Source organism: Oryza glaberrima, chromosome 3 (genome assembly GCF_000147395.1).
Source record: "Oryza glaberrima chromosome 3, OglaRS2, whole genome shotgun sequence".
Classification (NCBI taxonomy): Eukaryota; Viridiplantae; Streptophyta; class Magnoliopsida; order Poales; family Poaceae; genus Oryza; species Oryza glaberrima.
The window spans coordinates 9,019,895-9,047,709 of record NC_068328.1 but is presented as its reverse complement, the minus strand read 5'-3'; the positions used below and the strand labels follow the sequence as shown (position 1 = coordinate 9,047,709).

The following is a 27,815-nucleotide window of genomic DNA, read 5'->3' as shown; positions in this document are numbered from 1 at the left end:
TGTTGAGTAAATTTCTATATGTTCATGAATACTAGCAATTGAAGAGATGAGATAGTACTGAAATGACAGCTATCAGCTATGAAGATGAACTAGTACTACCTCCTTACCAAAATATAACAACTTTTAACTATAAATCTAGATATACAGTTATACAGATTCATACCTAAAAATGCTTATATTTTTGGACGAAGGAAGTATAAACATAATGCTATCTACTGTACAACACTAAACGGAAGAATCAAATGATTAATCCCTATTCAATCAACTCCAATTGGCATAAACCAATTGCCGTTTGTATGAACTTTCTACAACCCATGACTCGTGAGATCAATACAAGCTGGAGCAACATCCAGAGCAATGCAATTATGCAAATACAGGAGAGCTCAGCTTGACTCGGTTCTCATAGCAAAATGGTAAATGGAAGACTGGAATCCTGAACCAAAAAAAGAAGTACACCAGGTTAGCTCATGGCAAGGAAGACTGAAGAGCTGGACACTGTCTAGATGGGACTAAAACTTTTAAGTCCCTATCACATCGGATGTTTAAACACTAATTATAAATATTAAACATAGATTATTAATAAAACCCATCCATAATCTTGAACTAATTCGCGAGACGAATCTATTGAGTCTAATTAATCCATGATTAGCCGATGCTACAGTAAACATTCTCTAATTATGGATTAATTAGGCTTAAAAAATTTGTCTCGCAAATTAGCTTTCATTTATGTAATTAGTTTTGTAAGTAGTATATATTTAATACTCTAAATTAGTATATAAATATAGAGACTAAAGTTAAGTCACTAGATCCAAACGCCAAACTACCGACAAGTGTTTCAAAACATATAACGCAGAAACGTCAACCTTCATATTGAAAGCCCAAGAGAAAAAATAAAGGGATTATCCGAGTCAAGGCTGAGCTATATTCAGTTCTCGGTAGCTTAAATTGTTCGGTGATAGGCACATGAAAAAGGATAATTCAACTTATCGACCTAGCGCCTGACAGGGAATGGAACTCATTGCCAATTTTAGCTATCGATACAATCTTCTTTCACCCAAAACATTTCCTTTATATTGTCAGGTGAAGGTGATTTCATGCCATGTCATGATTCAAATTGCAGACCATGTGCCTATTTTGTTATACTAGTAAAATATTGTAACATCGCATATCATAATTGTGGTGTAATCCTACGATAAACCTAAGCCTCCTGTAATTGTTTGGCACGGTGCTTTTGCTCCGATAATGAACATGTTAATACAACAATTACATCGCAGATTGTAATAATATAATGAAATAATTACCTTAAGACATATAACCAGTCCAAGGGATATTGATGCGCAAAGAAAGATAAACAATGAGATGAAGCCCCTGAAGAGAATAGCAATTACAACAACAATTGTTGTTCCCTTCTTCCTCCTCCCTCTGCCTTATATCTCTCTCTTTGTTTCCCCTTCCTCTTCTCCTTTGGTCGTTCGCGAAGAGTGGGGGGCTGGAACGGCAGCGGCAGGCTGCATTCTCTGGTCGTCTTCTTCCTCTGTCGTTGTCTCCGCCACGCCGCTTGGCGGTGCCAATCCTTCGCTCCTTCCATCGGTTCCCCTCCCTGTTGAAGCGGTACAGCTTCGACTTCCTACGAAAATCCAAAATAGTCGTTGGATCGAAGAATGAGGACATCAGATCGAGGCCGAATTGAGACAGGGGGAGACAGCTCACATGTCGAGGACGACTTCCTCATCATCCTCGCTAGTGGTGATAATGACCTTCTTGAGCTTGACGATAGTGCGACTTAAGCGTAGGTGTCCTCGTCCTCACCTACCACCGTGGCCTCATCGTCCTCACGGTGCTCCGCTGGGTCAGCCATGGCAATGCGGGTGGTGCTGGTGGTAGTAGGTATTGGGTCGCGGTTGCCTCTAGTTGATGTGTGTAGTGGCGCCCACCGCAGTGGGGGAGGAAAGAGAGAGTATACCTGAGGTATGCCTGCCACAACCGTCGTTCTAGCTCCCGCCCCCTATAGACGGCCGAAGGGAAGAGAAAGGGAGGAGGAAGGAGAGAGATGATATGTGGACCCCACAATTTTCTTCTGTGCGAATGACAAATGGGTCCTACATAATATTTTTAATTCTAACGCCACCTAAGCACCACGTTAACGCCACAGACCAGGTCAACGCTACCACGTAGTCTCCACATCAGCAAAAACGCCCCTCCAAAACTGACGAGGGAGTGAAATTGCACTAGTTTTAATAGTTAGAAGATCGACATATCCAGTATTACTATTCGAGGATATTTATCGGATTATGTCACTAGTTAGTTAAGGGAGTTAAAGTGGACTTACTTTCCCATATAAACGGGACAAATGGTATCTGGGCCTGTCGCCCATGGCTCACCAAGCACGCACTAAACTTGGCCTCGACGGGCAGAGTCGCCACGGGCTACAGCTCACGCCGCTTTGAGCGTGGCCCCGCAAAGGCGGCGACATCGCATTCGCGACGGCGACGTACTGCCTGCCGGCTGCGCCCTGCTTCTCGCGGCGTGGCCCCGCCACCTTTCGGCTGACGAGCACATCGAACAAACTACTTCCTACGTTTCACAGTGTATTAACAACTATATAAATGTGAAAAATGCTAAAATAATTTACATTGTGAAACGGATAAAGTACTGTTATACGAAGTACTAGTATTAATTGCGATCGAGCGATTTCCTGTGGTATATGCCTGTCAGCCCGTGTGAATTTCGCCGATGACTATCCCATGCTCGGCGTGGAGCAGGAACGGTACAGGTTCCAGATAGGACGGACAGGCCTGATCGACGGCTGGGCCAGGCCAGCCGAGACGACGACGACAACAACGACAACGGACTCAATCGCGGGACGGGGCCGAACACACGACCCATCTTCGCTACGGGCAGCTCTCGCACAGTCGACAGCTAATGCTGCATGATACCTGCATGCTATGCTACCTCCCGAGTCCCGAGCAATCACGAGACTCACGAGGAATAGCGGGGTCTCTGTCTGGTGCAGATCTCGCGGTTTCCCCCCAAGCAGAATCCCGTCAGGCTTTCCTTGTTTGGGCATTTGGCCTATGCGTAAATTCCGTAGCCTTCCGCCCAAGACATCCTGTTCTCCCTGTCGCGTCGCTCACGGAACTACTCACCGTACGTTTTTGACGCCCATGGTTTCCGTCAGCCTATACTACCATCGATCTCCTCCTTCCTTCCCGTGATCCCGTCCTCTGTTCATCTCCTTCTCAGATCACAAAGATGCTGACGCCTGATCGAAGCACTCTGATGACCCTGCCACTAACCTAGCTATAGCTTGTCGTATTTTGCCTCGCAATGCAAATTATTACAACTTCCCCTCAACCCCTATTGCATTACAGGAAGAAAAACGTCTCTATAATTTCTCCCTAGATTGCAAGACGACGATGCTAGGTACTCCCTTCGAGAAGCTAGCTAGGCTGAACCGTGATCTCGGAGATAAGATTGACGATGGATACAGTTCGGGAGCTACATATAGCGCCATTATAGCGATGATCAGATCAGATGGCTGCTTCCTTGCCAACCCCTGTACACGCACGCACCACCATATATAGCCAGCAGCTAGCTAGCCTGATCGATCAACCTCCCACTCTTATTTCCTAAGTAGTACAATAAGATCTAATTAGAAACTAATGAAGGGATGGATGCTAGCTTAATTATCACAATTAACTGGCTAGCTGCATGCATCTAATCGATCTCCTGGTTAATTAATCAGGAGCTGCTCACGCCTCCCTTTTCTGATCTCAACTGCTTGTACTTGTCAAAGAACTCCTTGTTCTCCTTCTCCAGCTCCTTCCATACTGCATTAGTTTACACAGACAAGCCGATCCAAAGCAAGTTAGCACACGACCAGAGAATTCAAGATTTCAGACGAAAACCGAATTGAATCAAATTAACTAGGCAATTAGCTAGACGACCTGTGGAGGTGACGACGGGCTGCACGTCGGCACGCTTCGACAGCGTCTCCATGCACTCCTCCATGCTCATCCCGAACGTCATGCATTTCTCTATCAGGTGCTGCACCTGTAAACATACCACACGGAGATTTAATTAGGACAAACACCATTCGCACTTAGCTAGCCGAAATTTCGCAAAACGATCGATAGTACCAACGATTTATATGCTATCCTTGGCGGCCTCTCAAGAAAATTCGGGATTCTGGTAGTGAACTGATTTGTACAAGCAGTGCAATGAAGTACATATAAAAGTTTTGGTCGATCGATCTCGTTAGTTCTGCGTCGTTGTCAGTATATAGAAGTTAGAGAAAGATCCCGCAAAACCTACGCTGGGTAACACGAGATTTGCCGGTGTTAAAATGAGTAAACTGCAGTCGATGATTACTCAGAATGGAATTGCTAGTTAGCCTAATAACAGATGAGCCATGAGTATTTCAGAATTCAGAGGTCAAAGACAGATAGAGAGATAGGAAGATGATCAACTGCGTGTGCAGAGAAGATTACCATGTGGATGTAAGAGGCAGGGGAGTCATCTCCCAGAGCCATTTTTCTCTCGGTCTCTCCCAATTAAACGACTAGTGCTTGAATTGACCTCCTCCTCCTCTTCCTTCCTCCTCCCTCCCACGAGCCCTTTTTTTATTATTCTCTTCTTCTGTTCTTCCTTTGGAAGTCTATGCCTCCGCTGCAATCTCCTCCTGCGTGTTGTGTTGTGTGTGGCGATAAGGCGTGCAGAGTCGACAGGGAAGCGCCCTATATATACATGCAGCATGGATGAGGACACCGCCCCGCCCCGCCCGCTCGCTGCACCGCGCCCATGCACCGCTCACGGCAACCGCAGCGCCGCCACGGCTTCACCCGTGAGGCGGCGGCGCATGGACGCGGTGTGCGGAGGCGGAGAGGAAAAGCGATGAGAGGGGTTCACGTGGGCGCGGGCGTGCGATTGGAGGGGAGGAGATTGGCGGGGGGACGGGAAGGCTGATGCGGCCATGCGGGGGGAAGGAAGAAAAGACGAGAGGGGCAAGCGAGATCGGAAAGCGATGTGGACGTGGCAAATATCTCCGCGAGAGAGAGGGGATGTGGGCCCGGGAGTAGGAAGCGGCCAGGTGGACATGTACCTCGCGCCTTCACGTGCCACATGGCCCCGCAGGGCCGCGTCGCGACGGCGAACATCGATCGGGGTATTCCCCGGTTTTTCCCTATCTTTCTCTGTCTTACCCTTGATGAACTGCTACCCCTGTCCCCCTTCAATTCGATTCTGACAAGGGCATCCACTATGTACTCTAAGAGTGGTTTATAGGTAATATAATATTTGATTCAGCAACCTAGCAATATTGTACAACTAGTCCATAGAAAAGAAATAACAAAAGGTACCCATAAGCATATGGGCTGTCCATAGAGAATAAAATATATTATTTGTCTATATCTATTCTCTCCTACTAATACTATTTGCTATCCATATGCATTGTGAAGGTTACAATAGTTAAAGTTCATATATGTGGGTCCTATTTCTATGGACTACTTTTGCCATATACATTGTTGTTGTCCTTAGATGATTGAACTTTTCTGTTCGAAACCTTAGTCCAAAAACTATACTGTTCTTTTATTTTTTTCTAAATTCTTGCGTGCGCGTACTATTCTAGGCCAACGTGAACTTTCTCGTCCATGGTAGAGTTAACCTGGTCATTAAATCACGATCCATCTTCCCTGAAGGAGATTAAGACGCCATGGACGAAAGTAGGTATAGTCAGACCGACAGGTGGTAAATAAAGCGCTAGCTCGATCGAGGCGACAACCAGCGTGCTGAGTGTAATGTCACGTTTGGTCGGGTTGGATGCGCGGTCATTTTTGGTGGAACACGCGCCGCGTGCACCGCCTGCCCGTGCACGCCGCTGCTGCAATTATGTTCTTCCCCTTGTCGTGCGCACGCGAACGTACTACCCGGTGCACAGGCAGAGCCGATGCCCAGAGGCTTGGACTTGATGAGTCTGTGAGCGCGCGTCGATCGGTACGTGGCAGCACAATTGAGCCGCACATAGAGGATCACCGGTGCAAAAGCGTATGGGGGCCCGAGGCCCAGGCGCAGTGGCCAGTGGGCGATAACGAGAACCGGACAGAGAGAGCTTGCGTGGCGGGCGGACCGTGTCGTAGCACTGACGTGGCGGGGGTACCTGTCGTGCATGCGCGGATGCGCATCTGTCGTGCCGGACGGTCTCGACTCGACGTCTTCCCAGCGCGAGGGCGCCTGCCGAATCTGGATATGGGTTCGTGGTCCTGCTGCCTGTATGCACGGGCTGCACCCCTATTTGTTTCGTCCGTCTGGTCGCAGAGACAGAGATGCGTGCGCCAACGTGTGACAGCGTCCTCTCTCGATCGTGCGTACGCACGCGACGGCACTATCTCCATCGTTCTCGTACTTGGTGGATAAGGCTATTTACGGTGCGTCCTGCCCTTTTAAGGAGCATATGTGCGCCACGTAGACTAAGACCCTTCACAGTACAAAGACATGGCAAGTTCCTTCGTGCCGCCAGCTAGGATATTCACCTACGTGTCAACAAAATAGTGTCCTTGCTCTGAGCTTCTCGTTCCCAAACAGGGAGACGCGTTCTTCGTCTCATGATTTAACTGCGCAGGTAAAAAAAAAAAAAACACAGAGACGCGTGCGCTGTGAGCCTCGTTGCCATCCCCTCGCGCCACATTGAAGACGTGATTCTCTGGTGCTTGCGTTGTGGAGCTCGTAGCTCTGACACTGGCTGCACAGCTTCAGACGAGCAGAGACACGGCATAGCGTGTCTTACATTGTAAAGGGCCTAAGGACACGGGCCTAAAATCTAAGTTCTCCGTAGTACGAGTGGTTCTAGGAGTTACTTTAATTTTATATTTCGGCTCCTGATACCTTTTATTTTAGTTCATATTATTTATCATTTTGTATAGAGGTCCAAAATTTACACATAACACCCTAGAATCCAGAAAAAACTAAATTTACTCCTTTTCCATCCCTTATCCGCCTCTCCCTCACTCCGTTGGCTCTTCCGCTTTCGTAGCCGGCGACCACGGCTCTCACTCCTCCTTCCACCGCTGGCGACCCCGGTTCCCCTCTTCTCCTCCCCCAACCGGCGGCACTCTTGCTCCTTTCCCGACCGGCACTGCGACCACAACTCCTCCCCCCGATCTCTGGATCTAGCGGCTAGCCGGCAGCTACCCGGAGGCGGGCCTCGGCGGCAAAGCAGCACGGGAGCCGACGACGGATGACCCCGAGGTGGCTCGGTGGAGGACACCGGCGGCGGACGACCAGGAGGCGGGCCTCGGCAGCGACGCCGCATGGGAGCCGGCGGTGGACGACTCCGAGGCGGGCTCGGCAAAGGGTGCTGGCGGCGGATGACCCGGAGGTGGGCCTCGGCGGCGACGCCGCGCGGGAGCCGGTGGTGGATGACCCCGAGGCTGGCTCGGCGGAGGGCGCTGGTGGCGGAGGAGCGCGGCGGCAGAGGTCTGTGGCTGCCATCGACGTGCTCGATCAACTGCGACGGCGTCGGCGGCCACCCCGCGCTTGCCCTCGTCAATGGCGTTGCAGGAGCAACAAGTGCCTCTCCTCCCTTCTCTCTCCTTCGCCACAGTGCGGCGCCATCCCTCTTCCCTGGCACCGCACGACATCGATATTGTTGAAGAACGTGTGACCAGTTTGTGCTCCGTGTTCTTCACGAGACCACGCGCGAGGAGGATGTGGCGGCAAATCTTTGACGTGGATATCCCAGGCTAAATGCATTGTGAATGGCCTAAAGCAACTCTTAACCTGTACGCACGGATCGTTATCGCTGTATGCGCGCCACCGCGCTAGTAACGTCATCAGAGAGAAGTGGTACAGGTAATCCATTCAGCGCCTGTTTCGGCTGTTTCATCACACGCATCCAACAAGATAATCCTAGATCCGTGTGCAGATACTTATTACTAGCATTGAGGCACTATTCATCAGTTCATCTTAATTTGCATTTTGATCACTCGTCCTTTTTTTTTGAAAGATCACAAACGCTTGAAAAAACATATTATGAAAGTTTATTGCATGTAAAATATAACCATGAAACTTTCGTCCATTGTGGCCTAGTAACTTTTTTCTAAATTACCCGTGGATAAAATTAGAACAACGACAAATAAAATTACCAAGTAATAAACAAGTAAAGAAACCAAACACACGAATGATGATGCTCGCTTAATTCATTCCTTCCCGTCTCACCATCCAACCGATACAGTGCAATGCCAACGGGCAACCCTTGCCAGGTAACCAGGTGATCAGGTCCACGCGCAGCTAGCTATAGCTAGCCCCTAAATCCTGGAAAGCAAGAAACCTTCCGACACCGACGGATCACGCGAAATGTCTTCCTGTGGTAGAGCACGCGTGACAGCTCGAAGCGAAGAAGTGACGTTCTGCTCGAAAACTCTATTGGTGTGTTTAGTTCACGTTAAAATTAAAAATTTGGTTGAAATTGGAACGATGTGATAAAAAAGTTAAAAGTTTATATGTGTAGAAATATTTTGATGTGATAGAAAAGTTTAAAGTTGGAAGAAAACGTTTAGAACTAAACTCAAGTCTATATGAACCGGGCAAGCCGGCCTATGCTGGTTTTACCTTTTGTTTCGGGGTGAGTGGAGGAGGCGCACCGATTTGCCAACGGATGGTACGAGGGAGTACGGGATTTTCCACAAGAGAGGGGACAGACGGGAAAAAACGCGTGACGGTGGGCTCACATACGTGGCCCTCTCGCGCCGGGGACCTCCAAATTAGTCCAGTGACCATTGAGCCCACGTTTCTAATGAGATGGGCCACAGGCTGCGCCGGGCTGCCGAAATGAGAATTCGCGTTTAGAGCTAGATCTGATCAATGTGGTTAAGGTCGGCCCCTTATTCGGTCTTAAGCTCGCCGTCTTTAAAACGAGCCCTACCCCCTAAAAAAAGGTGAGGGAGTCCAAATACACCTCTAAATTTTAAAGAGAAGTTCGTCTAGCACCTTAATTTTAAAACTAAACATTTAACCTTCTAAATTTTACAATACCGTTCATATAACCCATAAGGCCTACGGTGGTTTTGTATAGTAGTTTTGATCTAGTTTGTATATAAGTTGGATAAATTTGATCACGTGACATACACATTGGGCATTCTCCCTCTATCTCATTTTAAGTGCAGATATGGTTTTCCGTGTCCAACATTTGACCATCCGTCTTATTTGAAAAAAAAAATCATGCATAGAGTACTATTTATTTTTATCATCTAATATAACAAAAATACTACTTACACAAAAATTTTAAATAAGATGTACGGTCAAATGTTGAACGTATAAACCCACAACTGCGCTTAAAATGTGACGGGTGGAGTATATATATATATATATATATATATATATATATATATATATATATATATATATATATATATATATATATATATATATATATAAATCTCCACTTAAATCTTTCTTTTTACCACTTGTTAGTTCTCAGTTACAAACAAGTACCAACATAATAATAATATGATATCATTGTATAAGTATAAATTAATGAAACAATAGATGATATGCAAATATGTTATATAGCTATTCAATGTTGTTCGTTTAGGTTTTCAAAAGAGTAAAGTGTACGGGCGGTTCTTAAACTTGTAGGGGTGTGTCATCTGGGTCCATAAACTCTCAAAATACATATCCAAATCTCATAATTTGTCATAGTGTGTCATCTATGTCTCAAATCACCATAACCCCTTTAGGATCCTACGTGGCGTTGATGTGGCGATGCCTCACGGATATGACATGGCATCATTTTGGACCGACAAATGGGACCCATTTAAAATTTTTCTTTTTTTTTTCTTCTCTTTTTTTCCCTTTCTTCTCCTTTCTCTGTGACCTGAGCAGAAGAAAGGAAAAAAAGAAGAATGAGAAGAAAACGAAAAAGGAAAAAAAGAAAAGAAGAAAAAAAAGAAAAGGACGCGTCACGCCCATGTGGTATGCCACATCAGCGCCACATAGATCATAGATGGGATGTGTCGATTTGGGATCTAGATGATACACTTTGACAAGTTCTGGGACCTGGATATGCATTTTCAGAGTTTATGGACCTATATGACACAACACTACAAGTTTAAGGACCGCCAATGCACTTTACTCTTTTCAAAATATGCAAAACCATAATTCAAAACCACATTAAGGGGTAATATGGACGGTATTGCAAAGTTGAGGGAGTTGGACGCCCATTTTTTAAAGTGCAGGGTGCTAGAGGTATTTGGACTTTTTCCAAGAGAGAGACAACAACAATAGCACATAGAGTATAATAGAAAAACACATGATTTTCACCAAGTTATCGAATCACCCACTCAGGCTCATTGTTGAATCCTATTTAGCATGCATACGCAATACATAAGACGATAAACACACGGAAAAAAACATAGCAATGACCATTTGGACGAGCCACATGAAAACTATATGAATGGATGAGAGAAATAGATTCGAAGAAAAATTTTTGGGAGGTTGATACATTGCTAACTTTCCTCCAAAATTTACATGCATTGAGCATTTTAAAGGAATTTCATAGTGTTTGGGAAGTACCAGTCCTTTGTTCCAAATGGTCAATTAAAAACTTTTTTATATAGGAAGCACCAATCTTGGAGGAAAGTTTATCCATAAATCTCGTGTTTTAAGGAAGGGCTAACTTTTTAAACAACACGAAACACATACTCTTCCCATCCTAAAATAGCATTATTTTTACCCCTCTCGTTTATTTCAAAATAAATTTATCTTTGAGTAGTCATTATATTGGAATTATGAGAGTAGGAGACGAATGCATTGAAATTAGAAAAGGTGCGAGATAATTGTATTGGAATTTGATAAAAGAGAGGTTGTTTTGGTTTTTTTAAAGTAAGATGGGTGAAAATAAATTTATTTATTTTGAAATGGAGTTACTACAGTAAAAGTAGCATCACTTTAAATAAGCGATGGTGCATTGGTTATTTTTTTCATTCTTCATGACTTGAAAATATAAAACTATCATTACTTAGTGGCCTGCTACACGGAGGCAGTAGTCTTTCACGAGCTAACCTAGCGCTATAGTGGTAGCTTACATTCAACAAACAAAAAGAAAGAAAGAAACGGCAGCTGCTGCTTTTAGAAACATTTCAGAACTCTGAATGCGATTCTAGCTTCAAAAGCAGCAGCTTCCGGAGGAAAGCACATGTGCGTACACGCGCATGGGTACGCGCGCGGGGAAAAAAAAAGGGGTGTGAGTACTTAATTAATCAGGTCGTGCCAGTAAACATGCTTCCAGAAAGATGGTCCAAAATGTTGTTCTAGAATCTAGACGAGCCACCAAACAATGAAGAGGAGATCGTTGGTTTCCAAATTGCGCCTTGATTGAGCTGTCAATGACCGTTGCTATCAGCGGCTGCTCGCGGTCAACAAAGAGGACAGCGTGGAGGCCCGAATAATACCACGGCTACCCAGCAACCTGACTGTACCAGGCTGCTTTATAATTTGTACCGCTAGGTTGGGGCTAAACAATTTGTACCACTGGCCTACTGCTATTACTACCGTGTATAGGCCGTATAGGCCGTGTTTAGTTTCAAAATAATTCTTCAAACTTCAAATTTTTCTATCACATTAAAACTTTCCTACACACATAAACTTCAAACTTTTTTTGTCACATTGTTCTAATTTCAACCAAACTTTCAATTTTGGTGTGAACTGAACACAGCTATAATGTAGTAGTAGCCCAGCATTATTGTGTTTTAGTAGAAACATGTACACATGACAATATTTGATACTATGTTGGAGATAAAACTGGATATATCTTGAAATCATATATTATAAAGTGAATAATTTGATAGTAGAAACAAGCACACATGACTCTGATTTTCTATGAGCGTGTTGTAAGATCCAAAATGGTATGATTTCTTATAGAGATTTCGTCATAATCATTTCTTTAAAACTATTTAAATCAATTTTCTAATATTTAACCCTTTTTATTTATGCCCTTAAATAATTACTATAAACTCAGCTTCATTCATCAAAACTTTATAATGCATCCTTTCCCATCAAGTACGATAAGTATTCTACAGTAAATGGTATGGAAGGAAGAATATGGTAATCTTTCTCTTCTTAATAAACTAGGCTCCAAAGAAGAGTTGATTGCCAAACCAACCAAAGACTATTGAATCCATAACACTATAGTATTCAGCAAGACATGTATGTTTTTATATTTTGTAATATTAATCGAACCATATGTTAATTTTTTTAGATAACGAATTATATCTAATAACTAGGCTCCGAGTAATTATTTATAAGAACTAAGAAAGAACTATATATATATATATATATATTAATAGAAAAATTGATGGGAAAAAACATCGAGGTGATTTAAAGCTAGGCCGAAAGGAGCACTTGCTAGCTCCTAAGTCCAAACCGTAGGGGTTACAATACCATTCCTAGTGTATAAAAAATTTTGTATATCTACGATACCATTAACAGTGTATAAAACAAAGTGTATAGCTAGAAATTGAATATAGCCAATGATAACTGACACATAATTGCGAATTGTTGTTTATCATTCTAAGACCTATAGGCTCAGAATATATAGCCATGAAACATAGCAACGCATGGGCTCATGATAGTTTCATCAATGCAGTACTGATAATTCTATTCTCCACAGGCCTGGTCACATGAACAAAGCAGCCGATCCTGGCGATTCCACCCTGGTGTGTGTCCCTAGCAAGCTAGGAAAGCTAACCAACACAGCTCATACCGCCCAAGCCCAAGCGCACGCGGGCCCCGCCATCCTCGATGCCCACGAGACTTTCCACACCAATCCCGCCCGTCGAATTTTAACCCCGTCCAAAAATTTTCCACACGCCGCCGGAAACACGTAACCGCTCTCCATCTCCACCCCCCACACCCTCACTGCCTCCTGGGCCCCACCGCTCCGTACGCGCCAACACCCGGGCCCACCTATCACAGTGACAGGTGGGCCCCAGCGTGCCCGTGGTCAGGCCAGCTTTGCACCCGACCCCCGAGCAGGAAGGGCCACCGACGCGTGGGCCTCCACCCGCCCATCACACCGCAATCACACACGCCTGCCTCCTCCTTTCCCTCCCTCTCTCTCTCTCTTCCCCCCTCTTTCCTACCCGCACGCCAGGAGAAACCCACGCACGCACAACCCACCCACCCCCACCCACCCGGCAGCGCCGCGCCTGCCTCCTCCTCGCCGGCGACGAGCCGCCGCCGCCGCCGCTTCTCCTCGGTTGCTGCTCGCCGGAGGAGGGGGGAGATTCCGGTGTGGCGTGGGTGCACTCCCGTGTGGGAGACGCGGCCGAATTTCTCTGACTGGGTCTCCCTTCTGAGTTGCCGTGTGCTACCGAGAAGCTTTCAAAAGAGGCATTCGGTTTTGTGGCGCTGGTCTCTTCGCGGAGGCTAATTTAATCGGAGTCTCGCTTGGGGGAAGTGACCTGGTCGCCGCCGCCGCCGCCGCCTCCGCCGCCTCCGCCGCCGCCGCTCGTCGTTGCCGTCGAGGGGAGAGAGGGGAGCTGATGAGCTCCTCCGAATCCTAGGATTTTTGACCGTGTCCTCGAGCTCTGCAAGGCTTTGGAGTAGTTGATGATGCCGACGGGGCTGTTTGGATGGGCGTCTCCGCATGTGCAGCCGCTTACCCCGGTGTCCGAGGTGTCGGAGCCGCCGGAGTCGCCTTCGCCGTACGGGGATGGGCCGGCGGGGGATGCTGGGGTGGGGGCGAGGGAAGGGGAAGGCCTCGGCCCCGGCGAGGAGGAGGTGGAGGACGACGAGGTCGAGCCCCCGCCCTCCGCGGTGTCGTTCTGGAGGCTGTTCGAGTTCGCTGACGGAATCGACTGGGCGCTCATGGTCGCTGGCGCTCTCGCCGCCGCGGCACACGGCGCTGCTCTTGTTATCTACCTCCACTACTTTGGCAGGTCCTTGAATTTGCTCGACTCTGAACGGGTTGAGTCTGCTCTCCACGGCCGCAGTGATGAACTCCTTCACCGGTTTAAGGAGGTAAGCTGCTGCTTCAGATGCCGTTGGGTTAATTGTGCACTGCTTGTTGCATTTTGGATTGAGATGATAGAATAGTACTTTACTTAGGTGGACCAGCTGTTCCCAAACTTTCCATTCTTGGATCACTGTGGAAATTACTGCTCTTAGGAATTTGTTTTGATTAGCTTCTGCCACATTGCATTGTCTACTTATGACTAGTGCCACATCTAAATGATGTTGCTCTTGAAATATTGAGTTCAGGACTGGAGGTTTTACCAGCATTACATTTTTCCTAGCACGGCAGAAATCCTTTTTGGGGTGCCATATATACAACTGGATTGCATATCACTTAGGAATGCATTTGAAAATTTTCTGATACAGATTTTTCCATGACTACTATACATTAAAAATAGGGTGGTTTGCATTAACTGATAAATTATTGCCTTTTGTTTGCCAGTGATTGCTACTGTAAGGCAGATTCGATTTTGTGTATTATGGGTATTTTGTATGATATAAGTGTGACCAATGTACGGGTTATATGTTGCTTGTGTTTTATCAAATTTGAGAACATGGACTTCTGAGATTTGGAGTATTGCGTGGTGGTGCACCTTTCATATTGAGTTGTGGTTAACTTTGCTGGCATGCTGGGGAACACCTAATTGGATGCCTTGTTGTTGTAGTCAGGCCAGTGAGGAGGCTTGCTAGTTGACCACAGTGTAATGTGCTCTGTTGTTATTCGAGTTCAATGCAAAATACTCCTGTGTCTAATGAAGATACCTAGGGCTGCACAGATGATCATTTATCTATTTTCTAAACAACTGTTAGCTGCTAGGCGCAGTCGTCCACCTTCCAGCACTTGCGTGGGTTAGCGATCTTGATATGCAATGCAGCTGTGCTACATTGAGCACTTTAGTAGACATGCTGCACATTTGTGACTGTAGTTCTTTATGTGGAACATCCAAGGATCCCACCTATCCTCCATTTAAGATTGTTAGTGATACAAATAATATCAATTTTCTAGAGCAATGAGCTAGAAAACCAATTCTCTTTAGCTAGTACCATTTCTACTTTTCGGTACTATTTCCCCCTTTTGGTTTGTGTTGTCTGACCTTAATTTCATCGCTAGCCTGTCCTGACTTGCTTTTAATAGACGATATTGTTACTATTGTCATGACAAAGATGATGGCCGATGGTCATTGTATCTATGTTTTATGGTAGTGTTGACTATGGGCCTATGGCTGCCTCTTGAATTTTAATGTACCGGATATTCCAACGTTATCAGTTGTTCTCTTTCTGTTTTGCTGCAACATTTTTTTAAATACTATATTTAAGATACTGTCACTCCTTTGTCCAAAGGAGTGCGAGTAGTCAGTAGTGTATGACATGGCACCTCTCTTCAATCCCTTTATTGTACAATCTGCATGTTGTTCTCTTACAATTTACATTTCAATGTTGTCCACAGCATGCTCTGTATATTGTCTATATAGCTGGTGGTGTGTTTGCTGCAGGATGGATAGGTAAGCTAATTATTTTCATTTAAATTGCCTCTCACTGAGCAAGAATGCTTATTGCTGAGGTTTCAATTCTGTAGAGGTGTCCTGTTGGATTCTTACTGGGGAACGGCAGACTGCTGTCATAAGATCAAAATATGTTCAGGTCTTGCTAAATCAAGACATGAGTTTCTTTGATACGTATGGAAACAACGGTGATATAGTTAGTCAAGTGCTGAGCGATGTATTGCTTATTCAGTCAGCCATCAGTGAGAAAGTAAGTTCAGAGTAAATTGTGCTTTTCTTTTTACTGAATTATGTTCCCGGCATTAACATTCACTATTTTAGTGTGTTCTAACAACTGACTGCTTTTATAGGTTGGGAACTACATACACAATATGGCTACATTTGTTGGTGGTCTTGTTGTTGGGCTGATCAATTGTTGGCAAATAACTCTTCTAACACTTGCCACTGGTCCCTTGATTGTTGCTGCTGGAGGAATATCTAACATATTTCTTCACAGGCTGGCCGAGAACATTCAAGATGCATATGCTGAAGCAGCTAGTATTGCTGAGCAGGTTTTTGTATTATGCATTCTGCTGCCTATCCATTGTTTTGGATTAATTTATGAATATGCCAACATAAACTTCAGTCAGATACAATGTTCATGGCTGCCTTATTATGGGTAGTGCTCATGGCTGCCTTATTACGGGTCTCGAGAGCACTATAAATTTTCTTGAATACGCAAGAGAGTTGCGTATCATGTCATTAAGAGAGAGCAAAAAAACATGGGGAGGGGAGTAAAAAGCCCACCCTCACCCTAAACACATACATGTCTTATGTTACAAGAAAAACAACAAAAAGTGACCTCACCCAAGCGGAGCTAGCGAACTATTAAGGAACTCACTGAGCTTTGAAGCTCCAGCCATGCACCAAAGGGCACATTCATTAGCCACCGTTTGGATCACAATCATTACACTAGGATTCGTTACAATCATTACACTATAATGAAATGATACGTAGATCTCCTGCGTGTTAAAAAAAAAAGAAACACGCAGTTGTTTCTATGCTTCCAAATATCCCAAGCCACCAGAATAATAAGCCTTTTTATATTGACGCAAACTTTTAATGTACTTCTTTGTTCCATGACTTTTTGTATCTTGTCCAAATATATCCAAATATGATTGGTGACATATTTTGATTGATGCTGGAAACATGTTGAATACGCAGGCCATTGCATACATCAGGACGCTATATGCTTTTACAAATGAAACTCTGGCAAAGTACTCATATGCTACGTCTCTTCAAGCAACTCTGAGATATGGAATATTGATAAGCCTTGTGCAAGGGATTGGCCTTGGATTTACTTATGGGCTTGCCATTTGTTCTTGTGCTCTGCAACTTTGGGTTGGAAGGCACCTGATTGCTCGGGGAAAAGCTGATGGTGGTCAAGTTGTGGTAGCTTTGTTCTCCGTAATTCTAAGTGGCCTGTAAGCAACTTAATCAGATAATTTTCCCTCTATTTTCATCGACTAGTGGCTTATCTAATATTTTCCCAATTTATAGTGGTTTGAACCAAGCAGCTACGAACTTCTATTCATTTGAACAAGGACGTATTGCTGCTTATAGACTGTATGAGATGATAAGCCGTTCAACTTCCAGCACCAATCAAGAAGGCTCCACCTTGCCTCTAGTGCAAGGGAACATTGAATTCAGGAATGTGTATTTTAGTTATCTCTCCCGGCCTGAAATTCCAATTTTAAGTGGTTTCTTTCTCACTGTACCTGCCAGAAAAACTGTTGCACTTGTTGGTAGAAACGGCTCAGGGAAAAGTAGCATAATTCCTCTAATGGAGAGATTCTATGATCCAACCTTAGGTAATACCAATAAGATGCATATTTGATTTTTTTCCCATTCCATTTTATCCATTCGCTAAAGCTATTTTTTAATGATTTCAGGAGAAGTACTTTTGGATGGGGAAAATATAAAAAATTTGAAAGTAGAATGGTTGAGAAGCCAAATTGGTCTAGTGACCCAAGAACCCGCATTGTTGAGTTTGAGCATTCGGGAAAATATTGCTTACGGAAGATCTGCTACCTTTGATCAGATAGAAGAGGCAGCTAAGACAGCACATGCCCATGGGTTCATTAGTTCACTTGAAAAGGGATATGAAACCCAGGTAACAGCAGTACCATATCATGGTGTAGCTGTGTAGGTTACAGGGCGTTCTTTAAGAAACGTTCTAGGATTGTAGGCTGGTTAGCATGGCGAGTTTGTTTCATTTCTTAACCATTTATTCTTTTGTACCTTCCTAGGTTGGTCGAGCTGGTATGGCCCTGAGTGATGAACAAAAGATCAAAATTTCTATTGCCCGGGCCGTGCTTTCAAACCCTTCAATTCTTTTACTTGATGAGGTCACAGGAGGGCTTGATTTTGAAGCTGAAAAAGCTGTGCAAGAAGCATTAGATGTTCTCATGTTGGGAAGGTCAACCATTATAATAGCTCGGCGTCTCAGCCTCATTAAAAATGCTGATTACATAGCTGTGATGGAGGAGGGACATCTTGTTGAAATGGGGACACATGATGAACTGCTGAACTTGGATGGCCTTTATGCTGAGCTTTTAAGGTGTGAGGAAGCAACAAAGCTTCCCAAGAGGTAAAGATAATTTTTCCTCTGGATAATACCGCGCTAGTTTATGTTCAGTACAAAGTTGGTTCTGGTCTAGGTTAGAAGTCCATATATTCTCCATATAGTTGTCCTCTTGGCTACAATTAAACATATCAATTGTCCGATATCCTACTATTGGAACATAACCAAAGGTCCTGAGTTAGCTTAGACGTGACAGAGAATACTAATTATTGAAGAGTGCCATCTTTCTTAAGCCGCATAAGGCTTAGGATTTTGTGTGCATTAGTTCATGCTTGAAACTCAATGTGCATACAACATGTTCTAACATTATATGATGTTATGAATGTTGAAAGCATCCTGCACAAATATGCTGCTCAGAACAAATATCAGTTAACCTTGTGCTGACTTTTCTCTAGGCATGTCTAATTTGCATGATTCAGTCAGAGCTGGCTTACTAATGCTTCTTGATCTTTGTCAGGATGCCAACCAAGAATGGCAAGGAGCGTAAGTCACTCCAAATTGAGGATCTGTCGGCCAGCCAAAGTTTTCAAGAATCATCCTCTCCCAAGATGGCCAAATCACCTTCTCTTCAAAGAACACATGGAATGCTTCAGTTTTGGCGATCAGACACAAACAAAAACTCTCATGATTCCCCGAAGGATCAGAGCCCACCTTCAGAACAAACTATAGACAACGGGATACCTTTGGTTGCAACCGAGAGAGTGCCATCCATCAAGAGACAGGATAGTTTTGAAATGAAATTGCCCGATCTTCCAAAAGTTGACATCCATCCCATTCAACGACAGTCTTCAAAAAATTCAGAACCTGACTCACCTATATCTCCTCTCTTAACTTCTGATCCAAAGAACGAGCGATCACATTCACAAACTTTTAGTAGGCCGCAGAGTGAACGGGATGATACAAGTTCTGAACAGAGTGAACCAGAAGAGTTGCAACACCATAAACCTCCATCCTTTTGGAGACTTGCAGCACTTAGTATTGCTGAATGGCCCTATGCACTTTTAGGCACAATCGGTGCGGCTATATTTGGTTCCTTCAATCCACTGCTTGCTTACACAATAGCACTAATAGTGTCAGCATATTACCGAATAGATGTTAGCGACATGCACCATGAAGTGAACAGGTGGTGCTTATTCATAGTAGGCATGGGTGTTATTACAGTGCTGGTCAACTGGTTGCAACATTTCTATTTTGGAATAATGGGAGAGAAGATGACCGAGCGCATAAGAAGAATGATGTTCTCTGGTAATTTCCATGTGCATATGTACATATACAAGCCTCTTACTTTTATTGCATCTGCTGCGACGTTGAGTTTTTTTTACCTCCACAACCCACACTGATTTTATATTTCTTCACAGCAATTCTGCGCAATGAAGTTGGATGGTTTGACAAAGAGGAGAACAGTGCTGATACACTATCCATGCGCTTGGCAAATGATGCTACATTTGTTCGTGCCGCATTCAGTAATCGCCTTTCCATATTCATACAAGACACTGCTGCAGTTTCAGTGGCTCTTCTTATTGGAATGCTGTTGGGATGGCGGGTTGCACTTGTTGCTCTTGCAACTTTACCTGTTCTTGTCATCTCTGCTATTGCTCAGGTAATATTGTCTTAAAGGTTTGCTAGTTGCCATCATAGCTGGACCAAAATTTGACATATTGACAAAGATTGTGATATGTGTTGGTGAGAGCATTACCATTCTTTGTTTGGTCTCATTCACGCAGGGATATGATAATATATCAAAACGTTCCTCATAGAAAATTAGGAATTAAAATAGTAGCATTATTCAAGTCAAAATTCGATTAGAAGTTATAGATTCCATGCTTCTTTGAAGGGTCATATACAAGTAAAGCCTAAGAGAGTAAACACACAATAGGACCCCTCAAAAAAAATAAACACACAATAGGCCTCCTAGGCTTCCTAAAATGCCACTTGAAGTCTTGCACAGACAGCTCTAGCACCTACCTCGTCACTTTGCACATATAATTTTGATACTGTCAATGATTGGGGCACATTAGAAACCGTAGAAATACTATTATTCATGCCAACAACGTCTGTTCTTGACAATAACCAACCTGACTTGTATCTTTCTATACTGAATAAATGTTTCTATGAGTATGATATGTTGGATTCATGTTCTGCCTCATGTGGCTTGTAGCCTGTTCACAGTTTTACACATTGTCCATATAATTCTTTTAATTGCCTGAACTGGTTGACGGCTTAATGTGTTAAACAAAACACTTGCCTCTTGATCTCCATGCAAAACTTCATGCAATTTGGGATTTAGCACTCCATACTGGATATTTATATTTTAACTTGAGCAATCAGGCATGCTCTAATATTTATTTGATAAACCATGCAGAAATTGTGGCTTGCTGGCTTCTCAAAAGGAATCCAGGAAATGCATAGAAAGGCCTCACTAGTTCTTGAAGACGCAGTCCGAAACATTTACACTGTTGTAGCCTTCTGTGCTGGGAACAAGATAATGGAACTATACAGGTTACATCTTGGTAAGATACTGAAGCAGAGTCTATTGCAAGGATTGGCCATAGGTTTTGGCTTTGGATTCTCGCAGTTTCTTCTTTTTGCCTGCAATGCCCTTCTTCTTTGGTACACTGCCATTTCAGTGGACAAGCAGCGACTCACAATTGCCACAGGGTTAAAAGAGTACATTCTCTTTTCATTTGCATCATTTGCATTGGTGGAGCCTTTTGGACTCGCTCCTTACATTCTTAAAAGGCGGAAGTCTCTCATTTCAGTGTTTCAAATCATTGACCGGGAACCAAAGATTGATCCTGATGATAACACCGGTTTAAAACCACCTAATGTTTACGGGAGCATTGAATTCAAGAATGTTGATTTCTCTTATCCAGCTCGTCCTGAAATTCTTGTGCTGAGCAATTTTAATCTTAAAGTGAGTGGTGGACAAACAGTTGCCGTGGTAGGGGTTTCAGGATCGGGGAAGAGCACTATAATTTCTTTAATTGAGAGATTCTATGACCCAGTGACTGGCCAAGTTCTGTTGGATGGCCGAGATATAAAATCATTCAACCTGAGATGGTTGCGAAGTCACATGGGCCTAATTCAGCAAGAGCCAGTTATTTTCTCGACAACGATAAGAGAGAACATTATTTATGCAAGGCACAATGCAACAGAGGCTGAGATGAAGGAAGCTGCGAGGATAGCAAATGCCCACCATTTCATTAGCAGCTTGCCACATGGCTACGACACTCATGTTGGAATGAGGGGGGTTGACCTTACAGCTGGGCAGAAGCAACGAATTGCAATTGCTAGGGTGGTTTTGAAGAATGCACCTATTTTGTTGTTAGATGAGGCCAGCTCCGCAATTGAGTCTGAATCAAGTAGGGTGGTGCAGGAAGCTCTTGACACATTGGTCATGGGGAACAAAACAACCATCCTCATTGCGCACAGGGCAGCGATGATGAAGCATGTGGATAACATTGTCGTCCTAAATGGTGGTAGGATAGTTGAGCAGGGTACACATGACTCTCTGATGGACCTGAATGGTCTCTATGTTAGATTGATGCAACCCCATTTTGGCAAGGGCCTTCGCCAGCATCGGCTAATGTAATTAGTGTTGAGTTTGTTAGGTGTAAATTATCCTAGCGCGTGATCAAGTTCCTTTTCGCTCTGTCCAGCCAGGGGTCATGGTTCTGTGGCTTACCGTTTTGTCGGAGGAAAAATGTTAGGTGTCGCTGGCGCTGCTCTGAATGAGCGGAATGGTGACCTGGTCTTGACAACAAAATTTTAGTCTGAAGATTCAGATGACTAGCTTTGTTGAAACTCTAGGAACTTATTCTGGAAATAGTTAGCGGGTTTGGAGGGGAACTTATTCTGGAAATAGTTAGCAAGTTTGGAGGGCATTGTAATTGTTGTAATATATGAGTTGCAAACATTCTTTCTGAGGCCTGTGTACTTGATTCCTTTCGCCTCTGTAATGTATTGGTTTGATCGTGCACACGTCTGTATAGAAACGCTGTTGATCTGTCAAATCCTTGGCTCCGGAGACTATGGCCTAATGGCCTGCCTTTTTAACTGATGGCTACTCGTCGCTTGCAAGTTGCAACTGATGGTTGAACCGATTCAATCGACATAATTAGATGGCTATAATAGAAAAATAGCTCTAATAGCATACACACAATTAATTAATTGAAGTCTATAAGGTAATTATGCATCCTTTTTCCTGGAAGCTGAGCCAGGGTGTTCGATCCAGCACTTTTTCTAGTGGTAGATCAGCGTCTGTATGTATGTATGTATGTATGTATCTACATGACTACGAAGCAATAAAATAAAAGATATTTCTGCAATTGAACTGCCTCCCATCACGCGGTGAGGTCGGACAGCTTGAAGGAGTCGGCGACGACTTTGAGCCTGTTCCTCAGCCTACTCCATCGCCGCTCGTTCGCCGTCACGATCAGTGTGTAGTACCGACCTGCCATGCCATTGCCATTGCCATCAGGTTAACCAGCTTCTTCTTATGAGAGGAAAAAAAAAATACATGCATGATGAAATATACAATTCAATAGATGATGATGATATATATCTCTGCGATCTTGTGGTGAGGAGGCATCATATCAATATCATACCGTTTCCAATGGCAACCGTCGCAAATGCGGACACGCCGTAGCCCGGGGCCTCAAGATCGTACTCAAATGTCCAGTAGTTCTTGCCATCCACGGTGCGCTGCGAATCACAACAACTCAGTTGCTTATTTTGCTTGCAGAGTTGTTGCAGTCTTTGTTATAGCCATTCCAATGAGATCAGACTTAAATTAATCAGCGAAAGAGCAATGCAGCGACAGTTTGGTATACTCAGATAGATCATATGGCTAAATAGTATTGATTGAAGGAGATGGATAAATGGCAAACCTCTTGCATGTCATAGACAGTTGGTATTTGATTTGGAGCAGCATAAACATTGTTCACCAAATTGAAGATCGCCTGATAGAGGAGTATGTAAATTGTCAGAATAAAAAAAATCTATGATGTATAACAAAAGAAAAGGCTAAAAAAATTGCCTGATTCCTTTACATTACCAAGAAAGATATTATCAGATATCGCATGAAATCCTACCTCATCCATTGGACCAAGGTCACGGATATCTGTTTTTGTAGTAGGAATGAAGCCCACACGCACGCACTGCAGCGCTACATTACGATCTTTGAACGCTGAATCATGCCCCAGGAAGTCGAAATCCTGAAGTGACACATCAAAACAAAGGGCATACATCAATACCATGTACCACCGAAAACACAGTCATTGGAACTGACATCTCTGTTCTTCAAGACGAAAATATTGCAACCTACCCTCCAATCAGCTGGATACAGGTATGAATATCCATCTTTTGAATCCACATAAGACTTGTAATTCTTTGGCACTTCTGGAATATAGGAACAATCCGAGTTAGTATCATCTCATGGTACCATAAAGGCTTAATGGCTACTTGAGAAGTGAGAACTTGTATGTAACATGCAGACAACCTAGTACTGAAATAAAACCATGCGACAGTTCAGATGGCCATGCCTTCAGCATATGCAGAGCTGCTCTTTAGCAGACCAGTGGCTAATGCTCCAGCACCAAGCAGAGCTAATCTCCTCCTTGTCACATCTGTAAGATGGAGAGATAATCAGCCAAAAAAAATGTTAATCTTCAGAAACAAAATGCATCGAGAGAACTGACAGAGAGGAATTTACTCTTTTCATCCGAGGATGCTTCACTCGAGCTAGCGTTGACGACTGACAGAGGAGACGCATTCAGCTTGCTGGTAACAGCACAATTTGGAGCAACCAACTGAAAACAACACCGATATAAAGTGGTGAAATAAACAAGATTCAGAAAACGATGAGAAGAGGGCACAAGCACACACCTGCTTGGAAACGGAGCAGATCAAATTCTGCAGGCTTGCCATTTCACCTGCAGGAGTAGCTATGAACCTGAAGAAAATAAGTGTTCTTGCCTTCCTCCAGTCAAGTTATCCTTTGCTGCTAGGACTGGCTCGTTCGCTTTTCAAGTGTAGTCTGTGTGTCTGTGTGAGTGGAGGGCAAGGAAGCCAGGTCAGCATTTCCATTATCCTCATTAGAACTTTTGGCCTTGTCTCGTACTGAGCACTGACTGACAAAATGGGACCAATCCGTTCCTGTTGTGATTGTGGTGGAGATATGGGAGAGCTTTATGTTTTTCCAATTCTCTTTTTACCTTTTTTTTTGTACATTGACTTTGGCTGAAAAACAATATATGTACACACACACACACGATCCTACCATCAGATCATGCGATACATATTCGATAGCTTCGATGTAACAAGAAAGATGATTTTGACTGTGCTTCAAACTTGGTAGATAAATAGTACAACAGCTGCGAACTAACGCATTTAGCCATAGCAAATAAGCAAAGCTGCAATTAGCAACCATAGTGCCACTAGCATAACAAGACTGAATTTGCTCCAGACTGTTCACAGCGAAAGGGGATGCTTGAAACAAAATTTTCAGGTTAACATAAATAATATACAACAGCAGCTAAGATATTTTGAGGCTAGTAGTTCTTTGGGGCAGGTTTCACTAAACCCAGTCCAGAACCACTACCCAAATGCTTGAAATCTCTCGCCTCTAGACGCTCATCATGGGCAGCGAATCCAGTTCCTCCTTTTTCCAAAGGAACGAAATTCCTCTCCTTGCACGGTTTGTTGCACACCAAGCAGACCTTATCAGTTACAAGGAACTTGTCAGAGCACTTCTTGCAGAAGACATGGCCACACGTGCTGATCGTCACCAGGGACATGGTGTTTGTTAGGGTGGACTTGCAACTGGGGCACATGTAGCTCTTCTCCACCGACTTCTTGTTTTTCTGGTCAGTGTTTTCTTCAGTGAAGGAGATAGGGAAGAGTGATTTCAACTTGAGCTTCTCCTGTCCCTCGGGGCAGATTGTGTCAGTGGAGGGAGTTTCTACTTTGGCAGTAGCTTCAGGTGTAGCTGATGGAAGCCAGAATGCCTTCATGTTGCGAAGGGCTTCCTCCTCAAAGGAAGTAACCTTCACGCTGTTTGCTCCATGAAAACCATTCTTGTCTTCAGAGCCGCTGCGATCGTGGTATTGGGGGACGGCTCCATGATTCTGCTGATCAAAAGCGTCCAACTCCTTGGACTTTTGCAGCATACGCTTCTCATCCTCCTCTTCCTTCTCCAGCTTTTTCTGGGCCTCATGAGCAGCAAGTTTGCTGGAAGAACAAGAATTAACACTCAGAATTCCATCCGATTCATTCAGTTATACAAGCAGAAGATTTAAGATTATGTACGGAGATTTCAGATGTCCATTAGGCCACAGGAATTCTAGGTAAGCAAAGAACAAAAGGGAGACCACTTTGCCTATCAACACTAAGAGGTTAACAAACATACTGTGAAAACAAGCCAAAGAATGACATAGGTTTAGGTGCCTTAGGTACCATAGTCATGGCTACTAAGCCTGTACTATACAGGGTCTATCACCACGACATATTGGTGAAGGATCCTTCACCAGTCATCGACCGTGATGACATATGCTAGGCATATTAATCCAATGACCATTGGCAATTCGCAATAGGAGATCATTTCATTCTAAATTCAGGTGTGACCTAAAGCTAACGAAACAAATCTAACTTTTCCCCCACTAGTAATTCAATCAGGAATATCAAGACAAAACTACATCGCAGTATTGCGATTAGTTCCATCACAACATCTGCTGTGGCATGCAACCAAAACTCACAAGAGATGCCCTCCGAACGCCCAAGACGCTTGGACTTCGACAACTCCCAGGCTCAGCTCACAGCAACCAAATAGTCCAAATCCATACTATACAAGGAACGCAAGAATTCTTCAAGCAACTAGCAACCACCAACTTCACAATTCCGACAGCTAAACTGCCCAAATCTAAGATTAAACCGTTCATGATATGACCAATTGATGGACGGGATCGAATCTGGGGGTACCGCTTGATGTCCTTCTTCTGGGCGAGGAGGCACTCGAGGATGCACTCCTTGCAGAAGGTGTGGCCCTTGGGGCAGCAGAGCGGGTGGATGAGCGGCTTGAGGCAGAGGCAGCAGGCGTCGAAGGGCTTGATGGAGTCCTTGCCGAGGCGCTCCCGCTGCGTGCCGTACCCGAGCTTCCGCTTCTCCTCGTACGTGAAGAAGGCGAGGTCGTTGTTGTTCTTCGAGTGCCGCTGCGGCATCTTCGCTCCCCACCTTCTCCCTCTGCGCCGCGGCCGACGAGGAAGGCCGGTGAGTCGGCGAGCTTGGCGACGGCGAGGTTGGTCGGAGTCGTAACCCTAGATTCGAAGGGGAAGTGGAGAAGATGATGGGGGCTGACGGTGGGGGTGTGGCTGGGGGAAGAGGAGGAGGTGGGCTCGAATCGGTTTCCCTCTTCCGTGGGTGGGTTGGGCTGGGAGTCCGTTCACGGCTAGGCCTCGGCTTAGTTTCGGCCCGTTCCGTGCGGTTGGCGAGCCTGCGGTCCGGACAGCGGTGTGGGTCGGGCCGCTGCCGAGAAGCCTCTCTTCTCGCCGTCGTTGTCCTCCCGTCGCGGGTGAGTCGCAGTCGCACGCGTAACGAGAGGCAGAGCAGGAGGAGTCTGCGAAACGAGACGGTGGAAACGGGAAAAAAATTTGCGCAGTCTCAGCGTGCGTGCGGCCGTGCATCGCATGGCGTATGTATGGGGTACAAGTGAGGCGATCCGTATCACAACGTTCCCGTGGTTCTCGTCACGTATCGAGAGAGCATGTTAGGAACGCGAGAGCCAAATTACGTTGTTACATGTAGTTTGTTATCAAATATATTGGTTATGTGTATGGAATTTTGACAACATTATTAAACCAATCATACCAAAATTTTGATAATTTTATTAATTTATCAAAATTTTGATAGTGATAAATTTTGGTAAGGTTCATCTTGGCATCAATTAGAACAGACGCTAAGCCAAACCGAGTTGCTTCTCTTCTCCATATGCAAATGCTAACATAAGTTTAGACTAAAGCAGATACTACTGCTTGTGTGTGCTATATAAGTTGCTGACCTGCAGGTTCGCCTGTTCAAGGACGCACCATTGCCTATCATCCCGCACGCCAGAGCTCGACGTGTTTGCAGCAAAATCCTGCGGCGATTCCGAGGGATCAACCAGGAACATGTCAGGGTCGAAAGAATCCTCCTCCTGGCTTGAGCAAGCAAACTCATGGCCGGAGGACGGCACAACAGCACTGGTTGAACAAGCAGCAGCAGCAGAAGCAGCGGTGTTCTTGTGGCCGCCGGATCCAGCAAACCGGTAGGTGCATCCCGCCTCCGTGTGCGGAGCGTCTCGTTGCCCTTGCGGCGTCCCGGCGAACGGTTTGGGACCCATCCGCAGAGCGCGGCTGCAGCTGCTGTGGACCGCGAAGGCTGCTGCGTCAGGCGACGCGGATTGGGAGACGAGGGCTCTCCTCGCGAGCATCGCGTGGGCGTTCCTTCTTGCCTGGAGCTCCGCCAGTAGGATCTTCCCCTGGCTCCTCGCCTCGTCCCTCTCCTGCATCGTCCTGCGCGCGGCGGATGATAGCTTGCAGATTGTTTCGTCGGCGTCTGCAGATAGGGCGATTGTTCTTTGCAGCTCCAGCCTGATCCAGTAAAGCTTTTCCTCCAAACATTTGCGTTCCTGCAAACATAGGAAGGGACTT

The 27,815-nt window shown here is 44.8% G+C and overlaps 4 protein-coding genes across 4 annotated transcripts; 1 reads left to right on the top strand and 3 right to left on the bottom strand.

Moving 5' to 3' along the window:
- Nucleotides 1–3,445: 3,445 nt before the first annotated feature.
- Nucleotides 3,446–4,949, bottom strand: LOC127767049 (uncharacterized). The gene is made up of 3 exons (XM_052292254.1): nt 4,491–4,949; nt 3,948–4,053; nt 3,446–3,830 (listed from the first exon to the last, which is right to left on the bottom strand). Exons 1-3 carry the CDS (start codon nt 4,530–4,532, stop codon nt 3,742–3,744), a joined length of 237 nt encoding a protein of 78 aa, XP_052148214.1. The 5' UTR covers nt 4,533–4,949; the 3' UTR covers nt 3,446–3,741.
- Nucleotides 4,950–13,133: 8,184 nt separating this feature from the next.
- LOC127767046 (ABC transporter B family member 20-like) lies at nt 13,134–22,145 on the top strand. The gene is made up of 11 exons (XM_052292251.1): nt 13,134–14,013; nt 15,455–15,509; nt 15,584–15,759; nt 15,860–16,060; nt 16,713–16,972; nt 17,049–17,359; nt 17,441–17,661; nt 17,798–18,138; nt 18,590–19,377; nt 19,491–19,732; nt 20,495–22,145. The coding sequence occupies exons 1-11, from the start codon at nt 13,603–13,605 to the stop codon at nt 21,722–21,724; spliced, it is 4,236 nt and encodes a 1,411-aa protein (XP_052148211.1). The 5' UTR covers nt 13,134–13,602; the 3' UTR covers nt 21,725–22,145.
- Nucleotides 22,146–22,298: 153 nt separating this feature from the next.
- LOC127767048 (photosynthetic NDH subunit of lumenal location 1, chloroplastic) lies at nt 22,299–24,155 on the bottom strand. Its single transcript, XM_052292253.1, has 8 exons — nt 24,019–24,155; nt 23,846–23,942; nt 23,676–23,759; nt 23,459–23,532; nt 23,226–23,348; nt 23,022–23,093; nt 22,740–22,836; nt 22,299–22,585 (listed from the first exon to the last, which is right to left on the bottom strand). The coding sequence occupies exons 1-8, from the start codon at nt 24,058–24,060 to the stop codon at nt 22,476–22,478; spliced, it is 699 nt and encodes a 232-aa protein (XP_052148213.1). The 5' UTR covers nt 24,061–24,155; the 3' UTR covers nt 22,299–22,475.
- A 381-nt stretch (nt 24,156–24,536) lies between these two features.
- LOC127767047 (E3 ubiquitin-protein ligase CSU1) lies at nt 24,537–26,491 on the bottom strand. The gene is made up of 2 exons (XM_052292252.1): nt 26,110–26,491; nt 24,537–25,362 (listed from the first exon to the last, which is right to left on the bottom strand). Exons 1-2 carry the CDS (start codon nt 26,346–26,348, stop codon nt 24,684–24,686), a joined length of 918 nt encoding a protein of 305 aa, XP_052148212.1. The 5' UTR covers nt 26,349–26,491; the 3' UTR covers nt 24,537–24,683.
- Nucleotides 26,492–27,815: the final 1,324 nt, after the last annotated feature.